The sequence below is a fragment of the Colias eurytheme genome, chromosome 11, assembly GCF_061535395.1.
Source record: "Colias eurytheme isolate Ceu_HAF_F1 chromosome 11, ilColEury1 Martin Lab GWU primary, whole genome shotgun sequence".
In the NCBI taxonomy this organism is placed as follows: Eukaryota; Metazoa; Arthropoda; class Insecta; order Lepidoptera; family Pieridae; genus Colias; species Colias eurytheme.
This window is the reverse complement of record NC_142990.1, coordinates 7,629,186-7,656,187: the sequence shown is the minus strand read 5'-3', so window position 1 is coordinate 7,656,187 and position 27,002 is coordinate 7,629,186. Positions and strand designations below refer to the sequence as shown.

The 27,002-nt window shown below is 32.2% G+C and overlaps 1 protein-coding gene across 1 annotated transcript; it reads left to right on the top strand.

The window, feature by feature from the left end:
* LOC149904718 (uncharacterized) lies at nucleotides 1-26,902 on the top strand. Its single transcript, XM_090107335.1, has 6 exons — nucleotides 1-143; nucleotides 10,984-11,189; nucleotides 13,466-13,601; nucleotides 14,821-14,954; nucleotides 21,098-21,302; nucleotides 26,092-26,902. Exons 1-6 carry the CDS (start codon nucleotides 104-106, stop codon nucleotides 26,184-26,186), a joined length of 816 nt encoding a protein of 271 aa, XP_089963461.1. The 5' UTR covers nucleotides 1-103; the 3' UTR covers nucleotides 26,187-26,902.
* The last annotated feature ends 100 nt before the right edge of the window (nucleotides 26,903-27,002 follow it).

Below are 27,002 nucleotides of genomic sequence, written 5' to 3'. Positions count from 1 at the left end.
GACAATACAAAACGTGTTCGTATAATAAGTTACATAAACACGCGTGAACTGTGCATGACAAAAGTTTTGTGATATGTGATTTGAAAGTGAACAATACTTAAGGATGTATATCGTTTTAATATTTCTGAGCTTACTTGTTAAAGGTAAGATTATTATAATTTTGTACATTTTAGTAGGGCAACGTTGGGCGCCACTGAACTTTTTCAAGTGTTTTTAAACAAAATTTTAACAATTAATTAACAATTGTTATTGTTTAGAGATTTTTACGATAACTACCTTATTTAATAAAAATGACTTTATTGCGTAACAAAGCGCTGTAGAATAATAATTATTAAAAAAATATTTTTGTTCTTTACTTTATCTCAATACCATTTACTATATTATTATGAGCTTATAAAAACCAGAACAGCCAATACAACTTTTGTTAGCTCTATGTGCATGAAAAGTCAAGTTACCTATAGTATGTTTTCTGATAATTTTATTTTATTCCAGTTTTCCTTATAAGTAAACTAATACATACGACAAAAATAACAATATACCATTAGTGTAAAGCATTTGACCCACATGAGAGTGAAACGTTGCTCTGATTCTTTCATTCAATTACACGATTCATCTTTCATTTTAAAGCAATTATTTTTCCAAATATAACATGATAATTGATACGTTTCTCATTTAACAAATAACGCGTGACTCTCTCTTATTTTCCTGAAAGATACGAAATTGTTTCAACCCTGCGTATCTTTTCTAATAAAATTTTTTCTATATGTGTTTTCTTAAAACACATAATATTTTAATATTTATTTGACAACCTATTCAACAGAAATCGAGGACATTTCAACAATAGTATACCAGGGGCTCAAGAACAAATATGTGTATTAATACAAACGACCCCAATCTACGATAATTTATTTACTGATGGAAAAAAGTTGGATTTTATAGCACCACTCGTTTTTGGTTCATGTTATTTTTTTTTCAAATTTTACTGAAAGAAACATCTTGCTTGTTCAATTAATAAATACGTGAGATGTATTATAAGGAATTTAATAATTGTAGAGTCTGAGCTCTCAGTCTCTTATATTTTCAAGTTTACTTATGAAATTCTGCTCGCAAGTGATATACACACGTGCAGAAGAAAGAAGTGAAGAGTGAGTACAGAGCATAAATTGCATTGTTTTATGCATTTCTTTACAATGTTTATTATGAATGAATATTTCCTATTGGTCAATGAAGCAAATAGATTCCTAATTTTAGTACATAGAATGTGTCTGTGTAGAATAATACGTAGCTCGTAAAATGTATACAAACTTTATATTTAAATAATGACTAATAAAAATGTACAAGTTCAACATATTTTTGTGCAAACAAATATATTTTGCAATACGAATAATTAGTATGAATTAAAACAGGCTTATTGAATTTAACCGCTACGTGAAGTCAACAGTTTGTAAAGTATTCGGTACATTATTTGTCATTTATTGTTTTTCGTGGAAGTTCGCAAGTTTTCATAGTAAAGTTACAAATACAGCTCAATATTTCCACGAAAAGTCCAAAACGTTTTAATATTTGTGATACTGTTTCATGAATAAATTGTAATTATTTTTTTATGAGTATGAGAAATTAAACTATATTTTCCTTTTAAATTTATCGATTGTAGTAAATGGTAAACTTTCTTATGCTAGTCAGTAAATACACACATAATATGTAATTTTTATCAACCATTTGATAGGGTAACTATTTATATGATAACACCTAGTGTAAACATACTTACGAGTTGTCCTTAAATATAAATAAAACAAATGTATAATCAATAGCATATATTTAAACATTACGTATTCTTTGTTAATACGTAAATAAATGGAGGGTTGTGTGCCGGTGTGTGCCGGTATCGTTTTTGTCATTGCCCGTCAATCAAGCGTGTTTTTTAATTTGGTTTTTGGATAACGGATGCATTGTCATTGATGAATGCGATATTTTGCTTAAGCTTCGGAATATTGGGATGATAAATGTGAAGATCGTGCATATACGTATAACTATAGGTAGGTATTACAATATGATGAAATCGTATGAATATTGATTATATATGAGCTAGTAATAGTATATTATTGCAGTCCTTTAAATGTGACGTAGGTCAAACGAGGTATGTTTTACGTGTGAATATCCATTTTATTAAAATACACAGGTTTGTTTTTCAATCACGATAAAACTGGTAAGAAAATAATTAAAATAAAAGTCATGATAACTACAATTATCAACATGGCTCTTGTAAAGTTATTTCGTTGGTTTCGTTGATATCTGTCACAGAGATCAAGCTATATTTTAAGGACTGCTAATAATTATTGATAGTTTAAGGAATTATTCATTTTTCATTTTTCATTTTTTATCAGATATGAATTCTCTGATATTCTAGAGATTTAATTTAACAAACGAACAGTTTTTTTTTGTTTTAGTATCACTTATCGTTAGCTCTATCGTATTCTAGATAATAAATATTTAATATATTGTAAACATTTTTAACCTTTGAAAACCAGACCAATTTCAAATGATAACTGCTTAAAAATATGTATCAGCCTTGTTTTATTATTTACATCTATTGGTATAATAGGTATACCAATTCAACAATAATAATATAAAAAGTAGACAATAATGTCTACTAACAGCTGCTATAAAGTACAAGCCATGCATAACGCTAAAGTTGTAGATAATTATTTTTCGCATTGTCAATTTTGAAAATTAAAAAGTTTTACACAAGAAGGCAAGGAAGAAGAAAAAATATTATTGACAAATAGGTGTTAAAATCTTGTTAAAATTATTATATAAGTGGCTTATGTATTACAATAAGCGAAGTAAAACATAACTTTAAACAAATATTGGGCTCAACATGTCAACACATCGAGAACTAAACACAAATGTTTCACCCAATTCTTCTGAACCTCGTTCGCTACAGCTTTTGTATTTTTTTGTAGTAGGTACCATAATAGATAATTTCAATTATAACAAACTAGATTTCCGCCCGCGGCTTCGCCCGCGTTTTCAAAGGAAAACCCGCATAGTTCCCGTTCCCGTGGGATTTCCGGGATAAAACCTATCCTATGTGTTAATCCAAGTTACCCTCTATATGTGTGCTAAATTTCATTGTAATCGGTTCAGTAGTTTTTACGTGAAAGAGTAACAAACATCCAAACATCCATACATCCATACATCCATACATCCATACATCCTTACAAACTTTCGCCTTTATAATAGTATTAAGATTAAGATGAATAACATAGCACTGAAGGCAAATTTTCTAATATCTTATCTTAATCTTATATATAAAATTCTCGTGTCACAATGTTAGTCTGCATACTCCTCCGAAACGGGTAGACCGATTCTCATGAAATTTTCTGTGCATATCGGGTAAGTCTGAGAATCGGCCAACATCTATTTTTCATATGTACCACGGGCGAAGCCGGGGCGGACCGCTAGTATATTAATAAAAAGTAAGAAAATGATACTCTATCTTAATACATAAGTTTGAGTGAACTGAGATACATTGTATTAAAATACAACCTAAGATGTATCCCTAGAGAAAATCTTGACATTCATTCAGAGGTTTAGGAACAAGAATTGTTTCTTATGTATTAATTATGTTTAATACAATTTTTATAAGTTACAAACCATAAATTCCATTGCTTGGAATACGGATAAACTTCTTATAAATAATATGTTTGTCTTATCATATTCATTATGCAAAATTTAACACTGAGAACATGAAATAATCGACATAGTTAAATTTACCCTAATATTAAAGGTAATTTAGTATTTAATTTATTAGTCGCAGCCGACATTGCTATCAATAATTCTGAACTTAATATTAAACTGAATATTTAATAAGATTCATGTGAAGACAAGACATGGGTATCTGTAAAATATATTAGGCCGGGTCCACATTTGTAGCATCTTGACGTATCACGATCAGTCGTATCGTATCGAGTATTTGTATCATAAATATGGACGCTCATTTGTCCATGTCGTATTATAAAGGCGTATCTTGAAAAAAAACGCGTCCATACTTATCAAATGCTGTATCATCTCAGTGTATCGGCGACAATGGACGCTCCACGAAAACCACGAAATGGCGGGAACACAGGCAATGATCGCGTATCAATTGCATTCACGTCCAAACTTGATCGATACGATGTGTATCCTCTTTGATGATCGCGGAAAAACCGACACACGATGGTTCGCGGTGTATCACGTATATCGTATCGTAATACAGTATCAAAATACGTCCATACCACCGATCGTGATACGCGTATCAGATACGAGGTGTATCATGATACACGGTTAGTGCGGATCGGGCCGTATCAGATACGGTGTGTATCATCAACGGGTATCATCTTGCGTCCAAACTAGCGATCATGATACGCGCCGAGGCCACGCAACGGAGATACGATACACCGAAATGCTACAAATGTGGACCCGGCCTAAGTTGTCTTGTCACTACTCAATAACATTATAAATGTGTTTTGTTTATTTTTGTGGTATTGTGAAAATTGTAATAGTTCAGGATCCATCGCCCATTTTTGCACTTGATTACTATCAAGCTAATTTTCCGTGAGTAGCTTTATATGATGAGACGCCCAATAATTTCATGTACGAAACTCTCGATTGTGGAAGCTAACAGAGGTAACAAGGATACAATATTTTGATTTGATGGTTCTCAAATATTTATTACTAACTGATTTTTTTTTGTTCAATCTCAAGATATATATATATTATCTAAATTATTCGAAAAATATTTGTCCTACAAAATCTATGGTTTGATCAAAGAGTCCCCTCTTTTCAATGTGTATCGATAACGAGGTCATCATAAATGATTACTAACCAGCAGATTTTTTTTGTTTTCACTTAGTTAATATTTATATAATTCAACAGACATATTGTCCTACAAATTGCGTAATAAATATTTCAGAACCATCAAATCAAAAAATTTTATCCTTGTTACCTACCTCTGTAAGCTACCACAATCGAGAGTTTCGTACATGAAATTATTGGTCGTCTCATCAAAATAAATCTACTTATGGAAAATTTGCTTGATAGTAATCACTTGCAAAAATGGGCGATGGATCCTGTACTATAACCTCTTATAGTGGAAATATTTCCTATAGTTAGTATAATATATCTATGAATGTATGCCTAGTAAAAAAGTAACTGAAATTAGCTAGATACTTTAAATCCCAGCTTTTTTTTGATTTCGTGGATTACCAAAAAATGAACGGCTACAACTGAATAACTAATATTATTTATTACATATAAATTATATTGTAAGTTCCTGTTAAAAATGACCTAGAATTATTTTTAAAGTATCTCATTGACTTACATTTTATCATAATAACGTTTACAATAAATAGTTACAAGAAATAGTATTCCTGTTGCACTTGTATGTTGTCATTTAGAATATAAATAAATTCACAGAATTCAATGTTATTTCATGAATTATTCACAAAATTACATACATAAATATATTCATTTTAACCTTAGTACAGAATTAGACGGTATTGTGTGAAAAAGTAGGAATCTAGAGTCATTTAGATATATTGTTGGAAAAATATGCTTTTTGCTTCGGCTGTGCGGTTCCATTACTTAATATCGTAATGTGGAATTTCAACCGTATAATTATAACAGTAAAGTCTACTTTTTATTTGACATAAAATGATATCTTTATTTCCTGCATGAATAGACAGATGTGCACTTTTGTACATAGTCGCATTTCTCTTCGTATTTAAAAGATAATTTACGTCTTTTTCCTGAAGCACTAATTGTTATCAACTAGATATATATAGAATTGTAGTCAATTATTATAATAATATAGCATACCATATACACATAGCAATTAGGCATTATTGGTACGGAGACAAACTTCTAGTTGCCTTTGTCATACTGTCCTATAACAAGCTACTCATATATCTTATGTAGAGATGTATCAAATATCATATTATTAAATACATGTGATCAAAACGTCTTATTTTCATTCGTCTTTGCAAGACATTTTATAAAAACTAAACTAACTGCGAAGTACAATTTATTTTATCATTACATATTCGATTCCAAAATGTAAAAAATAATATAAGCTTTATACAATTTTGTTCACGGAAAATGACCAATAAATACTGATAAAACTACTAAAAAATAGAATTTATAAAAATCCCGAAGTTTTGTTAGTTTAAATTCATTTAATACTTACTGTGAATAATTTATTTATATTTCATTTTATAATCTTCTTTCCACAGTGGCTTTAGAACTTTTTATGAATTTCCAATAAATGGGTAAACAAGCGGTAATTCAGGCGTTATTGTATGAAACTATTTTGAACAATGGTAAAGGATTTAAAATGAACACGTTTATATTATTTTGCATAGCTTAATCACTCATTCATATGAATAACTTTAAACTGTTGTGAATGTAGAAATTCAATGGTGGATGATGAAATAAATATCTATTTATACCACATAATATTATGACTAAAATAAAAAATACGTGTTGCACGCGAGGACTGCCGCGGTAAAGCTATTCCATAGCATCGCTGTGCCGCAGCCGGTTGGAGTGGGGGGCGTTAGGTTTTTTCGTTACGGAATTTTTACATTCGGTCGCCGCGCTCAAGGCCCACGATAGAATCTATGCAATAGCTTAAAAAGATTCATTGTAACTTTGGAATACATGTTTCCTTAGAAAGTCTCACTTATTATTTATTAATCAACGGTGAAAACATAAATAAATACGCCAATAAGAGATTCCATATTAAAACACTTTCACATGATAGCAATATATTTTTATGAAATTTAAGTACACTTGAAATATAAATAAAACCTGCTATCTTCTGTAATATGTAGCTACGAATTTGCTGCACAAAAATAGCAAATTTGTAGCAAACTGCAACAACGATCCATCAAGTGTTTTCTTGTGTTCAATTTTTTTACGGATAAATCATGTTAAAATATATTTTAGAGAAAGATGTTATAGATTAAAACTTAAATTCGACTCTTATTTATAGAAAATACACTGAAGTGTTCTATATAGAAATAAGTTGCCTGATTTTATCAATTTGCATGAGCATCCGACGTTATTTTTAAAAGAAATATTTGATGAAAAATTTCCTGTAAATGTTTTGCATGAATTGAAACTGGGTGTAATAGAAAATGTGCAAACGATATTGCAGGTGTTTCACTTATTTGAATATTCTCACTAATTAGTTTCACGTAATTGGAAGTATCATCACATTTGAACATTACATGAAAATTTACATCTCGCCGCACATTCAGGTAAAATTACTATATCAAAATTTAATAAATCCCCTTTGTATAATCATGGACAATTTCAGGCGGTTTACGCTTTGCAAATATGCACTGAAATTGATTTGGATATGAACTTATTAGATTAATTAGGTTTGATTTTCAAGTAATTTCAATATTGTACTATTCATTACATACGGCCACATAGCGTTAGGCGTTTTGTTGAGTGTAAAGCACATTAATATGCTGGTACATTATGCAATATAATTATTATATTGTTTGTGTTTAGATGATCGAATATTTTTTTATTTTTATTTTTAGCAACATTATAAAAATCCTAAGTAATAAAGCAATCGTTCATCTGATTTTAAAATGCAATATCTTTCAAAGTTATTTCTGACCATAATATAATAGGTACCTATTGTCCCTGGAGTGAGAACAAATGTAGGCTAACCAGAATTATTAGGATTTGATTTCAATTCTGATAGAAAAAGTTACTATAGCAACGTTGGATCAATGTATATTAGAGATACGATTTAATATTACTCTGTGTATCTACCCACTACCTAATATGTTCACTAATCTAACGTTCAATTTTTCTATCAAATAAGGATGATTAAGCCATTTACCATAATATGTCACGATATGATTTGAATAATTATTTATTTCTATAAATATCGCTGGAATCATAAATTAGGATTGTTTACTTTAGAGTTCAATTATAGGTATCATTAATATTTCGCTATATTTATGTTTCCTTGTATAACTTTGAGAAAAATGTAAAATATCTATAACGGTGACGCCCAACGAAAGAATGCTTATTAACCCACTATGTCAAATTGTTTTTGTGAGCTAGCGCGCACGAGCAACTTTGTCTCCGCAACTATTTTGTCTCCGCAACTATTTTGTCTCTCCACCCATGGGCTAGTATGAAAGTGCGCGCAGGTAGCGACGCACCTCCCCATACAATTTGATTATTTAGTGTAATTTGTAATGCATTTAGTGTGTTGCAAAATATTATATTTTATATACAACTCTATACAATGTTCTAATCCCTACTGAACAATACTACATACGAGTTTTCGTTTAGGTACACTAAAAGATCACGAAATAATGCTCTTACTCTAGCTCTATGTTGTTTTGATGTTAATGCACCGTTAAACAAATACATTGTGCATTTTAAATCTTACAAAGTTTAAATGACATTAAAGTGCCTTATGCCTCACAGAATATGCGAAATCAGAACGTCTAAACGGTTGAGCTTTAAAGATTAAGCGTACAAGTTCTACTTCAGTCTTAAGAAGTTTTCGTGAAGCGTTTTGTGGTATAAATTGTTCATAGATCAATTACTTGCAAGAATTTGTAAAGCATCATTCACGCTACACCGTGCCGGGGACGGGAAACAAATGACACAACATCCATACACACATTTCAACACCGTACTCCGTCCGGGCCCCGCACGGCCCGCACGGGCACGGCCCACGGTCACGCATGAATTACTTCATACAAAAGCAATAATGTTTGATCGAGCCCCGGACGGGGCACGCGCGACAAAGTGCAGTGTAAATCAGGCTTTCGCCTTGCATAGTTTGATTGATTTTTACTTTATAAAACCCCGGTAGCTGTCTAGAGTCGGGATTAAGATGTGCTCCACTCCTGTGGCTTGGATAAGGTTACCTTACCTTATCGGTCTCGACCAGAGTTGATCTCTCTCCAGTCGTGGGATTTGTCCCATCGGACTATGAGAATAATGGAACAGAGTGCGCCTGTATTTGCACTCACTTATACGCTGTAATTTCTCCTGCGTAGAAACTTGACTGTTGTGTTGAAAGTTTATGGTTTTTCTTTTTGCAGTAATTACCATTATTTTTGCAGTAAGGTATATGATTTATTGTATTTTCTAAAGCTTTAATTGAATGCTTACATAATTATGTTTACATTTTATGACCGCCTATCCGCAATTATACCTATACGTCAATATTAATTTAGTTTATAATTAGTACGAACAACATATTATACTTGTAGAAGGAATAAACTTCGTAGGTATACGTACGGTTGCATTTATAGGGTTTGAAGTAAGAATTCAGTAGAATTGGTAACAATAAAAATTCAATTTATGTCATGTTATAATGATAGATCATAAGTGCTGGTTGTATCTTCACTTTTCATACCTTGAACGAATTAAATTCTCCTATAGCAAAATGTGTAGTTTATGATTATTACCTAACTATATAAACTCTACCATCAATTTTATAATATTGTGACAATAATTAATTTTGTTTGCCATAACACACTATTATAACAAAAACTCAAGCAGATTGTTGCAGTGTATTATCGGTGGTTAAAATTAAAAAAAAAATTCCCAAAAATATAGCACAAGGAAACACTTAGCCATTAGTAATTTATACTGATACAATAAAGCTGAATAGTTTATTTATTTCTTAACCTCTGAAAGTTCTGAATGGCCCACTTCTCGAAGGCCATTTAACATCACGCTACGACCCTTAGGGGCCGAACGAGAAATAAAAGAGCCAACAACGATAAATAGAAAGAAAGGGGCGATATTATACTATAATCGGTGGGTAAAACCACGGAGCAGAACTCGTTGTATCAAATATAGACAATTAATTATAAAATTCAGTAAGTACAAAATTTTAAGAGTTAATCAAAATGGGTTTGATGAAGTAAAAACCAAAGTTTTCTTTTAATCTGTAACAACTGTACAATTTGGATACTCAAAGATATTTTTGTATCATTTTGTAAAGTTTTTTCTGCGTGAGCTCTTTATCTAGAATTATCGGAAACAATTATAAAACTTAAGAAAGATAACAATGTCGTGCCGCTAAAGGTAATTATTAAAGAGTTCGCTGCCTAATTGCTGTTCCAACTATGGTTCTTTAACTTGCTGCGGCTTATCTCCTTTTAAGTTTTGCTTCTAATTGTTCGACAGTTTTATCTTCGTTTAACGAATAAATTGCTTATACAGATATCTTTCAAATTGTATTTAATGTTTCTTGCGTAAATTGTGCAGAAATATATTATATATATGTGGCTTTTCAACTTATCTAATCCATACTAATATTATAAATGCGAAAGTAACTCTGTCTCTCTGTCTGTTACTCAATCACGCCTAAACTACTAAACCAATTTGCATGAAATTTGGTATGGAGATATTTCGATACCCGAGAAAGGACATAGGCTACCTTTTATTGCAAAATAATTATGTACCACGGGCGAAGCCGGGGCGGACCTCTAGTAGTACATAAACCATGTTGGAATATTATGTCGTTTACATTTGTCAGTCTTTCTTTTGATTGTTATATTTCTCTTTGTAAATAATTGCAGAATGTAGCTTTATATATTTTATCAAATTTATAAAAAAAATAGGCGCAATTTTTAGAGAAATTGATTAAAAAATATATGGATTTAAAAAATAGGATAGATGAAAATATTTATCAGCCTATATACATATAAATGGGTACAACATCTGTCACTGCAAATTTACACAGATTGAAATGTATTTGAATCATTTTTTTCTCTAATTTACTTTAGCGACATTTCCATGAACTACGAAAGACTATGGTTATGAATTCCTAATAATATAAAGATACAAAGAAACTTGTCGACAAGCCATGGATAACTAACTATATTACCAACTACCATACAAACTTCTGTGATAAAAAGCTACCAATAATGTTATTAATTGTTTCAGATTCTCTACTTCTAAAAGTGGTCCGTGTGACGGTCCCGTCATACCGCGTGAGGGGTCAACCGGCCCAGTTGGAATGTAATTTCGAGTTAGGTGAAGACAAATTATATTCAGTCAAATGGTACAGAGACAATGAAGAGTTCTACAGGTACATGCCGAAGTTTGATCCGCCCAAACTCGCTTATAAAGTCGAGGGGATTAAGGTTGACGTGAGTATTATATATTTAACTTATGATCTGATGGATTAATTAATACAATACTTGTATGAGGATTTTCGCAAATGCTTGTGTCTTTTGTACAATTAGTATTGAATATTTTTGTTATCAAATTAGTATCTAATTTACGAATAATAAATCCACATGAATACGTAAATTAATTGATAAAAAGTCATTGATTAAATTTATAACATGTCTTTACTATATTTAAAGAGCATAAATATTTAAAAAATAGTATTGTCATTTAAATCTACGTATAATAATTATGTCGTTCTAAGAAGAAAAGTAAAATGGACATCTAATTATGTGACAGTTATTTATTTATACGAGTATTTTATAATGTAGATCAAAAGATAGCTTTTCTAATTATTGTTATTTATTATCCTTATAATTAAACAAAGACAAATATTTAGAGTGTGAAACGTAAATTTGCATCCATTATATTATTATGATTAAACTTTTGTTTATATTATTCTAACTTTTGCGTGCGACATTTTGTTTAATTTACATTTAAGGTTTAATTAGCTGTGCCCTGCAGTTTTACTCGCTCTCTACTCCTATAATATTGGTCTTAGCGTGATTATATGTTTCGATAAATGGACTGTCTAACAGTGTAATTTTTCAAATCGGACACGTGGTTTCTGATATTAGCGCGTTCAAGCAAACAAACAAATCAACTCTATAATATTAGTGTAGATTATTATTTCAAACAAACTGATCAATATTTGTAAAGCAAATGGGACGAACGAAAGCACTCACTTTGTACATTATAAAAATGAATATTTCAATGTTCGGTCGATGTTATTAACTTAATGATAAAATTCTAGTCGCTTCTTTCATTTCCTTTCTATCAAAATAATGTCTGAAAATATTTAATGATAGGACAAAATTTTATTGATGTTAACGTTAAAATATTTTTACTGGAACATAATATAAAATTTAATAATGCTTCAGTTAATATTTGGAATTTTATTTCACGTTAAAATAGTAAAAGTATTTTAATTAAAAACAATATTTTACATTATCATTTTATTTTCCAAAATGCTTTATTTAATTAAAATTGTTCGATTTTAGTAATTTAAAACTACCTAATAGTAATTGTAGGTAATGTTATGTAATTAGTAGGCATGTTATATAAAATGTATTGTTTAGATAAATGCTTAATTGACCAATTTGAACGTGTATCAGATTCATATAAAATTAACTTAGTAACAAACTGTATTAGGAAATAATTAAACTTCATCGGATATTAATTGACTTTCAGTGAATAGTTAAGTATAGGTAAATCTAATAATATCTACGAATGCATTATTTTTTATATTCAATGTTAAGTAATCATTAATTAAATAAGGCTTTAATATTTATAAAAATTGTATTGTTGTATTGTATAAGCCTGTTGTGTCCCAATGCTGGGCAAAGGCTTCCCCAAAGCGCTTCCATGAATCACGATCTTGTGCTATTGTAGACCAGTCTCTATTAAATTGGTCCAGTTCATCCCGCCATCTTTTCTTCGGCCTGCCGCGACGCCTTCTAGCTGTGTCTGGGCTCCACAATGTCCTTAAAAAAATTACTTCAATAAAATATACTATTAAAACATCTTCTAACTGACAACCCTTTTACCTATACTCAATTATATAAAACTTCTAACGTACTGGACTATTCACAGTGCGTATATTTCGGTGCTTCTATATTGTATAATCGATATCCAAACTTTCTGAGTAAACAGTCATAGCGACAAGTTAACTGTCGTCAGTTGATAACAAATCAAAGCCTCAATTAGACTGTCGTGGAGAATGACAGAACGGTTCGTCAACAAATCGTTATTAAGTTTTAGGTATTTCAATGACCAATATTATGTAGGTTTATGAATAGAATAATTTTATTTTTACACCCAGCCTAAATAAATGGGAGTAATTTTCAGAAATAAAACTAAATGTATGGTACCTATGCATCACAAATTGCGCTATCAGAACTCAATTTGATATTAACTCATGGTTTTAACCTAAAATAATGAATCAAACATGTTTAAAGATTTTTTGATCTACTTACCTACTCCATCCTTACAATACAAGTTGAACGCATGTAAACTCACATTTGCTTTGACTATGGTCACAATAGCGTTAATAAGACCAAAAAGCTAGTTATTTAGAGTCCTTTTGTAAACGATATAGTATTATAATAGTTCAGAAAGCTAGTAGAGACTTATAGTAAAAGGTGTAGAATAATCTGTGGTAATAGTGTAGTAGGAATAACGCTTAAAATTGTTGCAGCTATCAAAATCAGACATGAAGAAGGTGTTGCTCCACCAAGTGACGCTCAAAACATCAGGCATATACAGATGTGAAGTGTCAGCGGAAGCGCCTAGTTTCGCATCTGCAGCCGACGAGGGAAGAATGGAAGTTATTTGTAAGTCCCCGCAATTCTTATAAAAGTTTTCAATTTCATTTAAACTACATCGGTCGGCCAGATTAAAATACCTGGATGTTAGTTCCGACTTAGATGAAATTTTGTTGGAGTGTTTTGCTGCTTCGGTTATAAAAACAGTGTTGTTTTTGTAGTTTATATTCTAATTATGGCTCGTTGCTTGTTACTGACGTTTTTAGGCTTAGGTATTAATTTATTGAGTAATTACTGCGTACTTATTGGGTAAATTCAGAGTGATTTCCACCTTCTTGACTCTTCATTACAGTATACCCTTATAACCTGATATACCCATTTGTTTAATAATAAACATCTGTATAGATTGCAATCAATAAATTATTGAAATGAACAGCACTGCATTCGTTAAATAATTTAACGAATTAACCATAATAAAGCTTCAGTAAATCGGCTAGATCATCAATTCATTACTTATGATCCTCTTCATTCTTTCTTTCTTTCTTTCTTTCTTTCTTTCTTTCACTTCAATAGGTAATTTATGTATCGTACTTAATAATGAATTTGTCTAAAGCACATACATCAATCGGTTTTATTGCCCAATAGCCCACACAATAGGCTTTACCAGAACACTCAAAACCAATTATTTTAGTTGAAAACACATATATAATGTAATGATGTATATTGCGGCATATTAATGGATGCGCGATGTGTTATTTTGACAATGATTTCATTGCTGGTAACTCATTTATCAATTCAATCCGGTAAAATAGTATATTACTGGCATTGCTATGCAAATTGTATTGCTAAATTTATTTATGGCGTTTGTAATTTTCATTATTATTATTTGTCTGTTTAGTCTTGTGAATGTAGAGCGATGAATTACCTAAAGTAAATATATGTTATTGTATGCATGCAGTACTACTCATTTAAAATATTTAAAATATTTAAAATAAACCTAGAGACAAAGCTTAGCTTTGACAATAACCACGACTCTCTATTAATTTCTAATAAAACAAATAATCGATATCAATCATCACTTATAACAGTAAAGTGTGTGGAAGCATTGAACAAGAAATAAGTGAACTTTGTACGAACGTAGAAAAGTGTCGTATAAAAAAGCTTTTAGAGTCTATAGAGCTCTGCGCGTTTGAAATCAGTCAACTCTACACGATGCTTAAAAGTTAAAATAAAACACTAAGCATCATATAAACTGAATATATATTCTAATATAATTGTGTTGTTACAGATCTACCACGTGAGGGTCCAAGAATAACTGGTAATGAACTAGAAAATAGAAGAGGTGACTCATTATTTCTGAACTGTACGTCGGGGCGATCATACCCCGCCGCAGTACTTAGTTGGGACATAGATGGTGAGAAGGTAAATAAAGATGATTATTACGTTTAACCTAAAATTTAGTATCTTCATTGTAATAATAAGTAATATTTTAGAAATCCATACGATTAAGTGTGAGACACTAGAGACGAAATAGATTTTAGATTCTTCATCTATACTAATATTATAAAGCTGAAGAGTTTGTTTGTAGATTTGAACGCACTAATCTCAGGAACTACTGGTCCGATTTGAAAATTTCTTTCGGGGTTAGATAGCCCATTTATCGAGGAAAGGCTATATTATATCATTACGCTAAGACCAACAGGAGCGGAGCCACGCGGGTGAAACCGCGAAGCGCAGCTAGTATTTGATATTAATATTACTTGGACTTGTAGTTAGACCTCTATTAGTAAAGTAATAATTCATATTTCGTAATATACCTTATTTAATGTTTCTCTAGTCTCTACTATCGACCATATACTAATCGTTATACAAAATATTGTCAGTAATAATATGTTATTGACGATAAAATAATCATGATATGAAGATTGAATCGATACGTTCAAAGTTTCTCAATAAATTTAAGCCCGAGTATATCCAGTATGAAACCAGATAAATAAAACAATGAGGTTGGTGAGAAATACAATACTTTACAACAAAGTATCGTAAACTAGCGGTTAAAATGAAATACAAAATGTTCGAGTAAATATCTTATAAATTCTTAGTAACATGCTTTTGATACTATTCTTTAAATGTAGGAAGAGAACTCAGCAAAAGTTAGAATCCAAGAAGTATTTTACAACATGTTTGTAATCGAAGGCTTGCAATTATCTTTTACTTAGTATGAATTCATTTATGTTTTGTTCAGATTTTAAATATTTAAGATACTCAAGATTTATACTATAAAATTCTAGAAGTTTAAAACTTATATAAATAATAATATCGTTAAAGTTTAAAGGTCGTGTTTGCTTTAATTAATAACCCTATTCAAAGTCAGATTTCAGATGTCAGTAAAGACTGAAATTTAAGAGAAAAGCTCATTTTAATCGCTTCGTCAAACATTTAAGTGTCCAATAATAGCAAACAATTTACATTCTTTCACAATTTTCTGCACATAAATATCAAAATTTAAGTTTACGTAACCCTTTAATATTATAAGAGTTTAACTAGATATACATTTTCATATTTTTTACTTAAAAACGCTGAAAATGAATTCAAATAAACTTAGTATTATGTGTTCCGTTTGACGTCCGTAGTCCATTATGAGAGAGTACATCGCCTTTTTCCCCGTGAAGTCGCTAGATGGTGCTAGTTTTAAGCCCGTCACGTGGTACCGCCGCCAGCGCCGCGAGTGGTGGGAGACAAAACTCACCACAGTCCCAGCAAGCCACCAGAAATATTCTCATTGTTGCGTCGTTTTTCAAACCGTACGCAAGTCGTTAGATTATATGTAATTTTAAAATACTGTATTTTAAATTACATATTTAATTTAAATTTAAATAATAATTTTATACGAACTTTCGAGATTGAAGTAGAAAGTTCAGTTTTTTCTTTTTAAATAGTTTTTATTTAAGTCCGTTACGTTTCATAGTGAAATGAATATTCAAGTGTTACCTGCGTTATCGTTATTTCTAACGAATAACGAAAATCGGATTTATTTGAAGTATAAATCTGCAACCACGAGCGTGGCATCGCGACCATAAGTCTATAGCACAGGCCAAGGGCCTACCGAATCGTATCGAGCGTCTTAACAGCGCGTTTTCTACGTGTTCCGAGCTGAGTTCTTCTTGTTCGGGGTCCAGAGACGACGAGGAGCCGCCGCAGCGTGTATGGCGCCGCCAGCGCGCGTTCAGCCGCTCGTGTGCAGGTTTGGGATTTTGTCTCAACACGGTGAGTCATGTTATTAATACATTATACGTAATTTACGATGATTTCAATACAAATCTTTCAACGTTAATGGTTATTACTGGATGTTACGCGTTAGATAACCTATTTTCACAAATATCGGTTTTAAGATAGTATATTAATTACCGAAAGCAGATTCGAAACGTGTTTTGATCTTTTGATTTTATTCCTCCTTGAATCGTATTCGCTACGCGGACATTCTAAATGTATGTGAATTGTGCCTTCCTTTTCCGAATTGAGGGTAAATATCAAAAACGAATTCTTAATCTCGTTAGATTAGAAAATTCATCCGATACGAGTCGAATCAAGTAGAATGTAGTTGCCTATATCTTGTAAGCACAATAGAAATAGGTAAATTATTACGAATTCTTACAAATTTATCAATAATTTTTGCCTGACGCATTAAATTAGTCCGCGACTCTGTGCCTAATTACTGCTAAATTTAAATGCGACTTCTATTCTCTATACAAATAAACTTAACAATTAATAGAGATGCTTTGAAGGGGATTATTGATAAGTTTAAAGTCATATAAAATTCCTCCCGCTGTGGAAAGAATTTTTAACTTACTAACATGATTAGTAGCATATGCAGATAGGCGGATTTGATAAGTTGGTTTAAAACTCGTCACAATCAGTTTTTACCAGTACATTCAATAACCGTTAAGATCGACTTTTTAAGTCGTTTTAAATCATTTCATGAATACAAAAAGAAACACCAAAAGAATAAAAAGGGGGGGGGGGACATTTTCAACAAATAAAAGCTCAAATTAATCTCGTCACCCTCGAATACCATGTAATTCGAAAACCAGCCATAGTTTTCACTTAAGAGGTAATAATACTTATTTATTCTTTAACTCTGACATCATATTTTATGTCTTTGAAGATTCAAGTCACTATTGAAAATCAGGGCTTCGTCAAACGAACACCATGACTATTGTTAATCACCCCTTTTCATAATTAAGAAAAGCAAGTTCTGCAAATACAGAGTAATTTTCAATTTCACACCCACTGTTAACTGTGACATGACATACTCAACATAAAATCATAAATTTTTGTATTTGCGAGGCTATCGACTACCCGTACGTATCGACGCCTCCTATATCCTTGTATCACTATTGTATACCATATCGATATTATAATTATAAATACATACATCATAAACGAAGGTCAATTACTTAAGATAACGTATCAGCCCTTCGGGCTAGCGTCAGCTCAAAGAATGTTTGAAGAACGAAGGGACTGTGGCCCTTACTTGGTGATTTACATGGGCAATGATTTGCGTTCACCAGAACAGCATGTACACCACATTGAAACGAAATGAAATGAAATGAAATGATTTATTTTGCAAGAAATGTGAAAAATTTACATATTATGTTATATTGTTTCATTATTCCGCACAAATCGTCAATTGATTGGCTTGCAGAGACTTTGGAATTGCAATTCAACTCAATTCAATTCGAAATAAAGTTCGTCTCTAACCTACTTTGGAATATCAATCCGATAGAATCTATTCTGACACCCGTGCGTTGCTAAGATTTTCTACGAATGGTTTGGAGCACGGAAGCAAATTTGAAATTGGCGATGGAAATTAAATTGAAAGTGTCAGACGTCAGTGCCTAATAACAGGCTTAATAGCAGGCAGTTGGTCCCTCAAGCAGGCATACCACCTCTTAGGGTTTCTCAACTTTGCAACCTTCATCACCCTCCGGGGAAGGATGCACTGCCTCATGCTATAGCGCCAAGGGAACGCCTCTCGGGGCTTATTACCTTTGCAACCTTCATCACCCTCCGGGGAAGGATGCACTGGCGCACGCTGCAGCGCTACAGAAACGCCTCACAGGCTTATCACTTTTGCAACCTCTATCACCCTCCGGGTAAGGATGCACTGGAACACGCTGCAGCGCTACACGAACGCCCCACGGGCTTATTATTATTTTTGCAACCTCCATCACCCTCCGGGGATGGATGCAGTGGCGCAGCACGCTGCAGCGGTACAGGAACGCCTCTCAGGCCTTTTATTTTGAAACATTCATCAGAGTCTCCCTCCGGGGAAGAATGAACTGCCGCTCTTGTTAAAGATCTAGTTCAAAAACATCTTTTAAAAGCAAGTAAGTGAAAAAACAAGTATAATATCTACCAGCCGTACCCAATTCACAGGATAGTCTTGGCAGTGAATGAAAGGACCTTGGACCCAGTGCCATTGAAATGTTTGCAGTAATAGCTTTCCTAATCTTGACTGTCGAGGTAGTAAGAAAAAATTTTATTCAAAGGCAGAACGAAATCTCTTTGACAAGAGTTATTAGTTTGAATGTTTTAACACTTCACAACCTTCTAGGGCTGTACAGCTAGGAAGCCGAATTCTACAAATAAATTTTAATCACAGCTCAAACAGCTTACGTTATTTCAAGTAAGAAGACAGTCTTAAACAACCGGCTCTATTGCCTCGAGTTCATTATAATAGTACCCAAGTGGAAGAAACCCTCTTTGCACCCAGACCTCAAGAGGCGTGCTACTATCAGGATAAGTCCTCTCAATCGTTCACTGACAAACACGCACAGGTTCAGCTCCAAAGCAAATACAGAACCTACAGCTGAAAGTATGGCTCATTTTGAATAGGTCAACCTGTTGTACACCTTGATGGACAGCTTAAAAATAAACATACATAGACTGCTGGTGGCCACTGACCAGGCTATAAAAGGATGCTAAATACTTAGCTAAATTATGTATAACTGACGGTTTAGTACACTATTCTTATACATAAAATCAGTCGGTTTGTATTAAAATAAATAATATTAAAATTTCATCTGATCATTTAAGCAAACATTACCTTAGGGTATTTCCTTAGCTAGAACAAATCTTTCAAAATTACAAATCCGGAAGGCAAGGAAGGTTATTCAAAAACTCTTATCGAGATATTTTTAAAATAAATCAGCATAATAAAAATAATTATTTAACTATGTGATTTATAAAATTAATAAAAAATTGTTTGCATTTATTAACGCGCAGCTACTATACTATACTGTTATTAGCTTTTGGACGTGTTCTCTATTTATTCCTGTTTACATTGCAATTCAAAACAATGGGTCGAGAGTGAAGACGCGTTTACCTCGCATTCCGCAAGTTAGCTAAGTTATTGTCACATATTATGTAAATATGAATCCAGTTTCAAGCGCATTTTCCAATCCATAAGAGGTTCTCTGACTAATCAGTTTATTAATACACAGCATCCGGTGAGACCAGCTACAGCGGCTATCATTGGTGGCAGGGTAAAGTGAGCTCTTTTAGAGTCGAGTTTGAAATCTGGGTAATGTTACATAGTTATATGTAGTAGCATCATCAATCTATTTGGAGAAATATCTAGTTATATCTAGATATGTTTATAAACATTATTATTTTCTTATAAATTTTTAAAGAATATAATAAATTCGATCACAAGGTGGGATTCGAACCCCCGTCTTTCCGCCACAGGGTGGAATTATTATTATATTATTGTCGTAGTGTATCTAATACTAATCAAAATAGCAGTCATTAGTAATCACAATCGAGATTTTTCAGCCTACTCAGGTTTAAGTGCATATTATACTGATTAAAATGTTGACAAGATATATCATATACTTGTAGTATATTTATGGATGTATTTTATGCATGGTATTGAGACAAACTTTCAATAATTATCAAAGTCATGATTTTATACATTATATACTTTGTTTATAGGATGTATATAAGCTTTTTGGGGCATTACTCTATCACATTGTTGCATCTTATTTATCAAGCCACCAGGAGATAACAAACAATTCTCTCATAATGGACTACGGACGTCAAACGGAACACATAATATATAAATTTTACCTTAAAATAAAATTTGTATTATGTTTCCTAAGACGTCCGTAGTCCAGATAAGGTCTTCCTGGTGTTATTTTTGCACCATTCATTCCGTATCATTTATGAGACGAACAATGAGAATATTTCTGGTGGCTTGCTGGGACTGTGGTGAGTTTTGTCTCCCACCACTCGCGGCGCTGGCGGCGGTACCACGTGACGGGCTTAAAACTAGCACCATCTAGCGACTTCACGGGGAAAAAGGCGATGTACTCTCTCATAATGGACTACGGACGTCTTAGGAAACATAATACAAATTTTATTTTAAGGTAAAATTTATATATTCACACGAATAGTTTATTAATAAATTCAACAGCCTTATATGTATAGTAAGAAAGCCATGAGTCAGATACATGGAGTATATTTTTAAAGATTATTTTTACTTAACGTATCCCTTTATTCAGGTAACTGACCCCGAGTTACTAGTCCACTACCCACCAATACAACACGCTCATGGGCTGTTGTCAACCGCGCTAGGGCTGCGCGTGCCAACCGGCCGGACGATGCAGGTCCGCTGCATAGCCCGCGTCGCGCCAGGCTGGCGGGAGGGCAGCGAAGCCGTGATCGGCAACAGCCAGCTGGCTGATAGTAAAGAAGCTATGTTATTAGGTAAGCGAAGTTAACTGTGGGTTTAATGAATAAAAGTTAAAATTAGGTGTCGTACATTAATCGGGTAATTTTATCAACAAGAAAATCGACGCATCTTTTTGTTTATAAACAAAGTCTAAACTCTAAGGTATTTTGTACTATAACAATAAACATACACGTGATTCTGTCGGAGGAGACTACTGTTACACTGATTTAGTACATCTATAACTCTATAATGTCGAAAGGATCAGGATCAGGATCAAGGATCTTATCAGGTAAGTAGATCACAATAAAATCAAATTCTATGCCTGTGTCTAGACATCTTTCTCACTACAACTTTCGTTTTCTTATAATAATTATTATGTATACGGTGTACCCAATCTGAATCATCTCATTTTCATGACGTTGCCTTATTATATCAAAATCAATAGTATAATTGCACATGACAGACTGCTTATGTATACCTACTGTTACAATTAATCAAAATATTATGTAGAGTTGTTATTAAAAGAAAGCTTCTAAAGTACACAGCTTAAATCTAATACCCAAAAAATAGTTATAAAACATTTATATATATGTATAGTACAAACATTGTCTATTCCAGAGCAGAGGCGGCTCGTGACAAAATTTTATGGGTGTTCACTTGAAATAAAACACTGAAAATACATGGTGTAAAGCAGTACAATTTATCAAAAAAATTAATTGAATGATGCATACGTGATACGTCTTTCTTTTTGGTGTGCAAAAATATCTATAACTTAAAGCGACAAGACCGATAGACGCCAATTGCAGTTCATTCAACAAATGGTACCGAGATTGTGAATGTTTTTTCATCTTGATTGAAAGATGAGCTAAGTCGTCAACGCCCGTTTCAGTCCAAGCACTCTCACCTCCGCCGGCCGCGCCCGCTTTAAATAAAAGACACGGAAAACAAAATAGTTTGTTGCTTTCATCACAACCACACAACCACGGTGTTTTCACATATTGTTCAGATTTAAACACACGCGTATAATATGTTTTCGTTTTTGTCGTACATTTTTGCGTAAGATCAAGTTCAGGCCGTGGCGGTCCCTTAGCTTTACATTCAAGCCGAATTTGTAACGTTTTATCACACTTTATAATGAACGCCACATTATAATTATTGTTCATTTTAACACTCACAAGTAATACTGATAACTACAGGCTATTTCAACACGTATTTTATAATTTTAATTAGAAAATTGCATGAATCGCGCGCGTGCATTGAAGTTGACTCGAGTGTTTGTTTATATTATAGAAGTGGCAATTGGCAACGTCACGCCGCGCGCGCAATCGCTATCCTGCCGGGCGGTAAAAACGAACCGGCAACGTTTGTGGGTGCGGCGCTCCGAATTTTGCTACTTTTCCATAGAAAATCTATAGTTTCACGCGCAGGGCTCTGGCAAAACCCTCTCTTTCACTCCTATTGGATTTCGTATTAGGAAATGTACTAAATCTTTTTTCATTGGAGCGCAATCGTGAGCGCTCCGCTTCGCGCGTTACATAATACAGTAGATATTATACAGGTGTATGGGATGATGGAATGATGGATATATTCATTGGTATTAACAGTAGTTTTAAAGATTTCGATTGATTTTAAATAGTAATAATTATTGTTAATAATTAAATTAAGGAGTATGATTTTATTATAATTATTTATGGGAGTTCACTGCACCAGCGCTCCTTAGGGCGAGCCGCCTCTGTTCCACAGTCAATTGCTATTCTAATAATGACGATATAAAATCACTCCATTTGGTTGAGACGCTAATAGGAAAACTTCGCGGAAAGTCGCGGTTATCAACTAGTTAACTTCGATATCTGTTGGAGAGTATTCTCAATACCACTTTAAATACGATTACACTAATAGTAATTAGTAAATTAATATGATCGTTTTCCTTTACGCTAGTTTAATGAAAATGCTCTTTACAATCTCGATTGACGTAACTTTCTATTTATTTTCAACGTTCGTGTAAAATAAATTTTATCTATTTGAAAGCAAGCGGAAATATTCATACTAATTTATTTCGAACTAGTTACATCTGTTAATTAACGAAAATAAATACGGTTTTCGAAGTGCAGTACAACGTATTTTTAGTATTATTTTCAATTTGATAGAATATTTTTCTGTAGGTTACATTAACTAGTTACATGACTATGACCTATGAATTCAAAATAACTTTGTTTTCTTTATTTCGCTTAAACGATAGGTACCAAACATTTTTTTTCTCTACTTGACTGTCTGAGGGCTTATTTTCTACATTTAAAGAAGTCTCTCACAGGAAGATAGATCCTAAATTCCCAAGAGGTCAGAACTTGTGCAGGAGAATAGCGTATTAGAGACTTCATGTGAACAATTATAAAATTGTAAGTACCTATAAATGTAAAAAATGTGGCAATAAGTGGTGTACGGATTTTGAGACAAGAAGTGATTAAAATAAAACAAAATGAAATTGACTGTCTGTTTTCTGTAAGCCTACGTTACCCGTTGTTAAAGAGGTTTTAAGCCCATAAGTATCTACTTATGTTTCATGCATTTTTAATAGGTAAATAGACATAGAAATCGTATTAGAAAGGTTTGTCCTGTTTAGTTTCCGTTGCAATACACTATACAATCCCCGATTAAGGACACATTGTAACATTGTAATATAGAATTTAATTTTCATTGATATTGTTGTTTCTTTTATAATTTAATGCATATATAATTACTTTTTTTTTTTTTACTATACATTTAATCACGATAAATATTTGAACAGATAAAAAGCAAATCTTAATTCAGTTATATCAAAGACTAACTCGGCCAACACCGAATATACTTCGCTGCCCTCTCTAAATTGGGGCTGCGATATTTTCAATTGTGAAACGGCCATGATATTACATTTAATCAACGCTAATAATTCCCTTTGCTATTTCTACGGAATGAATTCCTAAATTGACTGTATAATTTATATTCCTTCGCCGTGGGAGATTATACATTCAAGCCACTGCATTCAATTTCGTATTAAACGTTGAATAGAAAAATGAAAAGCGTAGATCTATTAGGTATATTGATGGTTAACTTATGCTTTTATGTGGAAATGAATATCAAATATTTAATAGTATCTTTTATAAATCGTCTAGGTTATTTAATACACAATTGTAGCAATCGTCATATTTTTTTATAAGAAACTAGCTTTCCGCTCGCGGCTTCGTCCGCTTTATCTAAACTTATCAAATTATATCGAACTTAAACGTTCCTCGAGAATCACTCTAACCTTTGAAGAAAACGCATCAAATTTTGTAGCGTACTTTTCAATATACATATTATAAGGACAGACAGACAGCGGCAAGCAATTTTGTTTTATACTATGCAGTGAAACATGTCCTAAAATTAAACCTTTATTTAAATTATAACCAACTTAGTTATAACAATTTATTATTTTCTTGTCTATATACCTAAATATAAATTATACAAATAATTCACTGTAAATTCAGTCCAAATTTAATATATACCTCCTATAAATAACCGGAATGCATGCATGATCGCATTCGGGTTGCTAGTTAGTTCTAGTGGCTGCAAAATTAATTATGTCAGACTAGTATCCGCACACGGCGCCACCCGTACTTTTAAATTGTTTTCATTTTAAATCTCTTTAAAATGTAAACTTAATATATTTTTAAATAGCTTTGATTTCGAAAATTCATATTGAAAAAGGGGTTTTAAATATCGTTGTCGAATACTTTTAATATCCTAATAAACAATCGTGATGCATGTAACAAAAATCTAATAATGGCGGCACGAAACTTTTGATACATCATCAATGTTTTAAGTCAAAAGACTCAATAGAGTAACTAGTAATTAAATAAATAAAATATTACAAAGAATTTTAAATACTAACTTAGTGTAAGTAAACTATTTATGTAGAATTTAATTAATTACAGACTCAATGATTGACTGCAGTTTATTATTACACGCTTTATATTAGCTTCACCTGTATGTTTGTTTGTAACCGACTTCTTTGGGCGCGATTTTGACCCACTTTAAACGGCCAGATTTCGTTCAAACTTTGTAGATTTATTGAGGACCGATAACAGTACACTAATTTGATAAAATTTTCTATTTTTTAATTCGGTTTTCTATAAAAAGCGTGTTTTTTAGTTTTTTTAAACTATTATTATCAACATATATGGATTCTAAGACTCATCTAGTTTGGATTAATTACGTAGCAAGTTCGTTACCGTATTGAGAGTATGTTACCTCCTTACGAAGATAACTTTGAGTTGTTATTTTTATTAATATCGTAACAAAATTATTAAAAAAACATATGCGTGAGCAAAAAACATACGTTGAATGTGTAATAAATTAAAATTAAATACAAACGTACATAGGGTAATAACATTTAAAACTTGAAAGTTTCTGTAAAATATGAAAAAGTTCAACTCGGAGTTAACAGATTTAGTTGATCAAAAGTACTGTTGTACATATTATATTATTACACCCTGTGAAATAATATAATATATACTATAATTCCAAACCTATCTTGCCACATAAATCAAAGGAACAGGCGTCAACAAAAAATAAGCAACTTATTCTAACAAAAAGCATTACACCTCGCATAATATACCACGCTCGTTCCAACGAAAATAACACGCTATAACGAACTTTTTAATATTCATTAATTATGTGTAATTAGAGCAAAGAGATGAACATAAAAACATTCTTAAATACTTAACGCAATTCCCCCGTCTTATTCACAGTTATCATTACAAAAGTCCTTCCATTAAGTTGAATAATAACTGGGCTTGTTTGTTTCAGTGCGAAGTTCGGGCGAGGCAGCCACGTTGAGTGTAATGCTGTTAACACTTTCGCTCCTTCAAATCCTCAGTTCGCTAATACAATCAGAGACGTGATAAATTATCACTTGTATTTATTAACCGAAAATGTGCTAAGACGCAATCATGACTCTGAATTCGTTAGCAATGGGTTCTGATTAGGTGTAAGTTATTTGCGATGGGGTACTTGTGTTTTTAATTGGTTTAATTTAAGGTTGAATTTAATTGTTTTATTGTATTGTTTGTTTTTGGGTTTTGTTTTGTATACTTTTAATTGTATATTTTGTAGGTACTTACTGTAAGTTTTGATAATTAATTTAATTTGGAATTTTACAAGGTTTGTCGTATATTTCGAATCTGTGTAATAGATAAAATTATTGGTTTGCCAGAAATTCAACATATCCGTTTATATACACGCTCTAAGTGTAATTTTTTTAAAGATTTGTTAATGTTGTACATATTATTTTTATCGTTTAGGTACTTCGAAAACTATTATTTTAATGTCGATGTTAAAATTAAGAATGTTAAACCTCGTTTAATTTTGAGTCTCTAGTGATTTATTTGTATTAAAAATGCAACCCCAAAGCGATAATTGTGATACTTATAAGTAGTTAATAAAATTTTGCATACATTGTTTAATTTTCAGCCATGCAAGTATCCCATACTTTATAGATAGATATTTTGGAAATTAGTTAATCATAAGCATCAAATACATATCTGTAATTAAGCCACTTATTGTTTTACAAACATGCTTGAAATTAATTGGAACGAAGTTCCTTATCGCGCGTCATGAAAGGGGGGGGGGGGGGGCAAACGGAAAAAATTCTTACGAAAAGTTGCCACTTTTTGCTAGAGTTGTAAGCCGTTCGGCGTGCGCGTGGTTCTCTGCCTGTC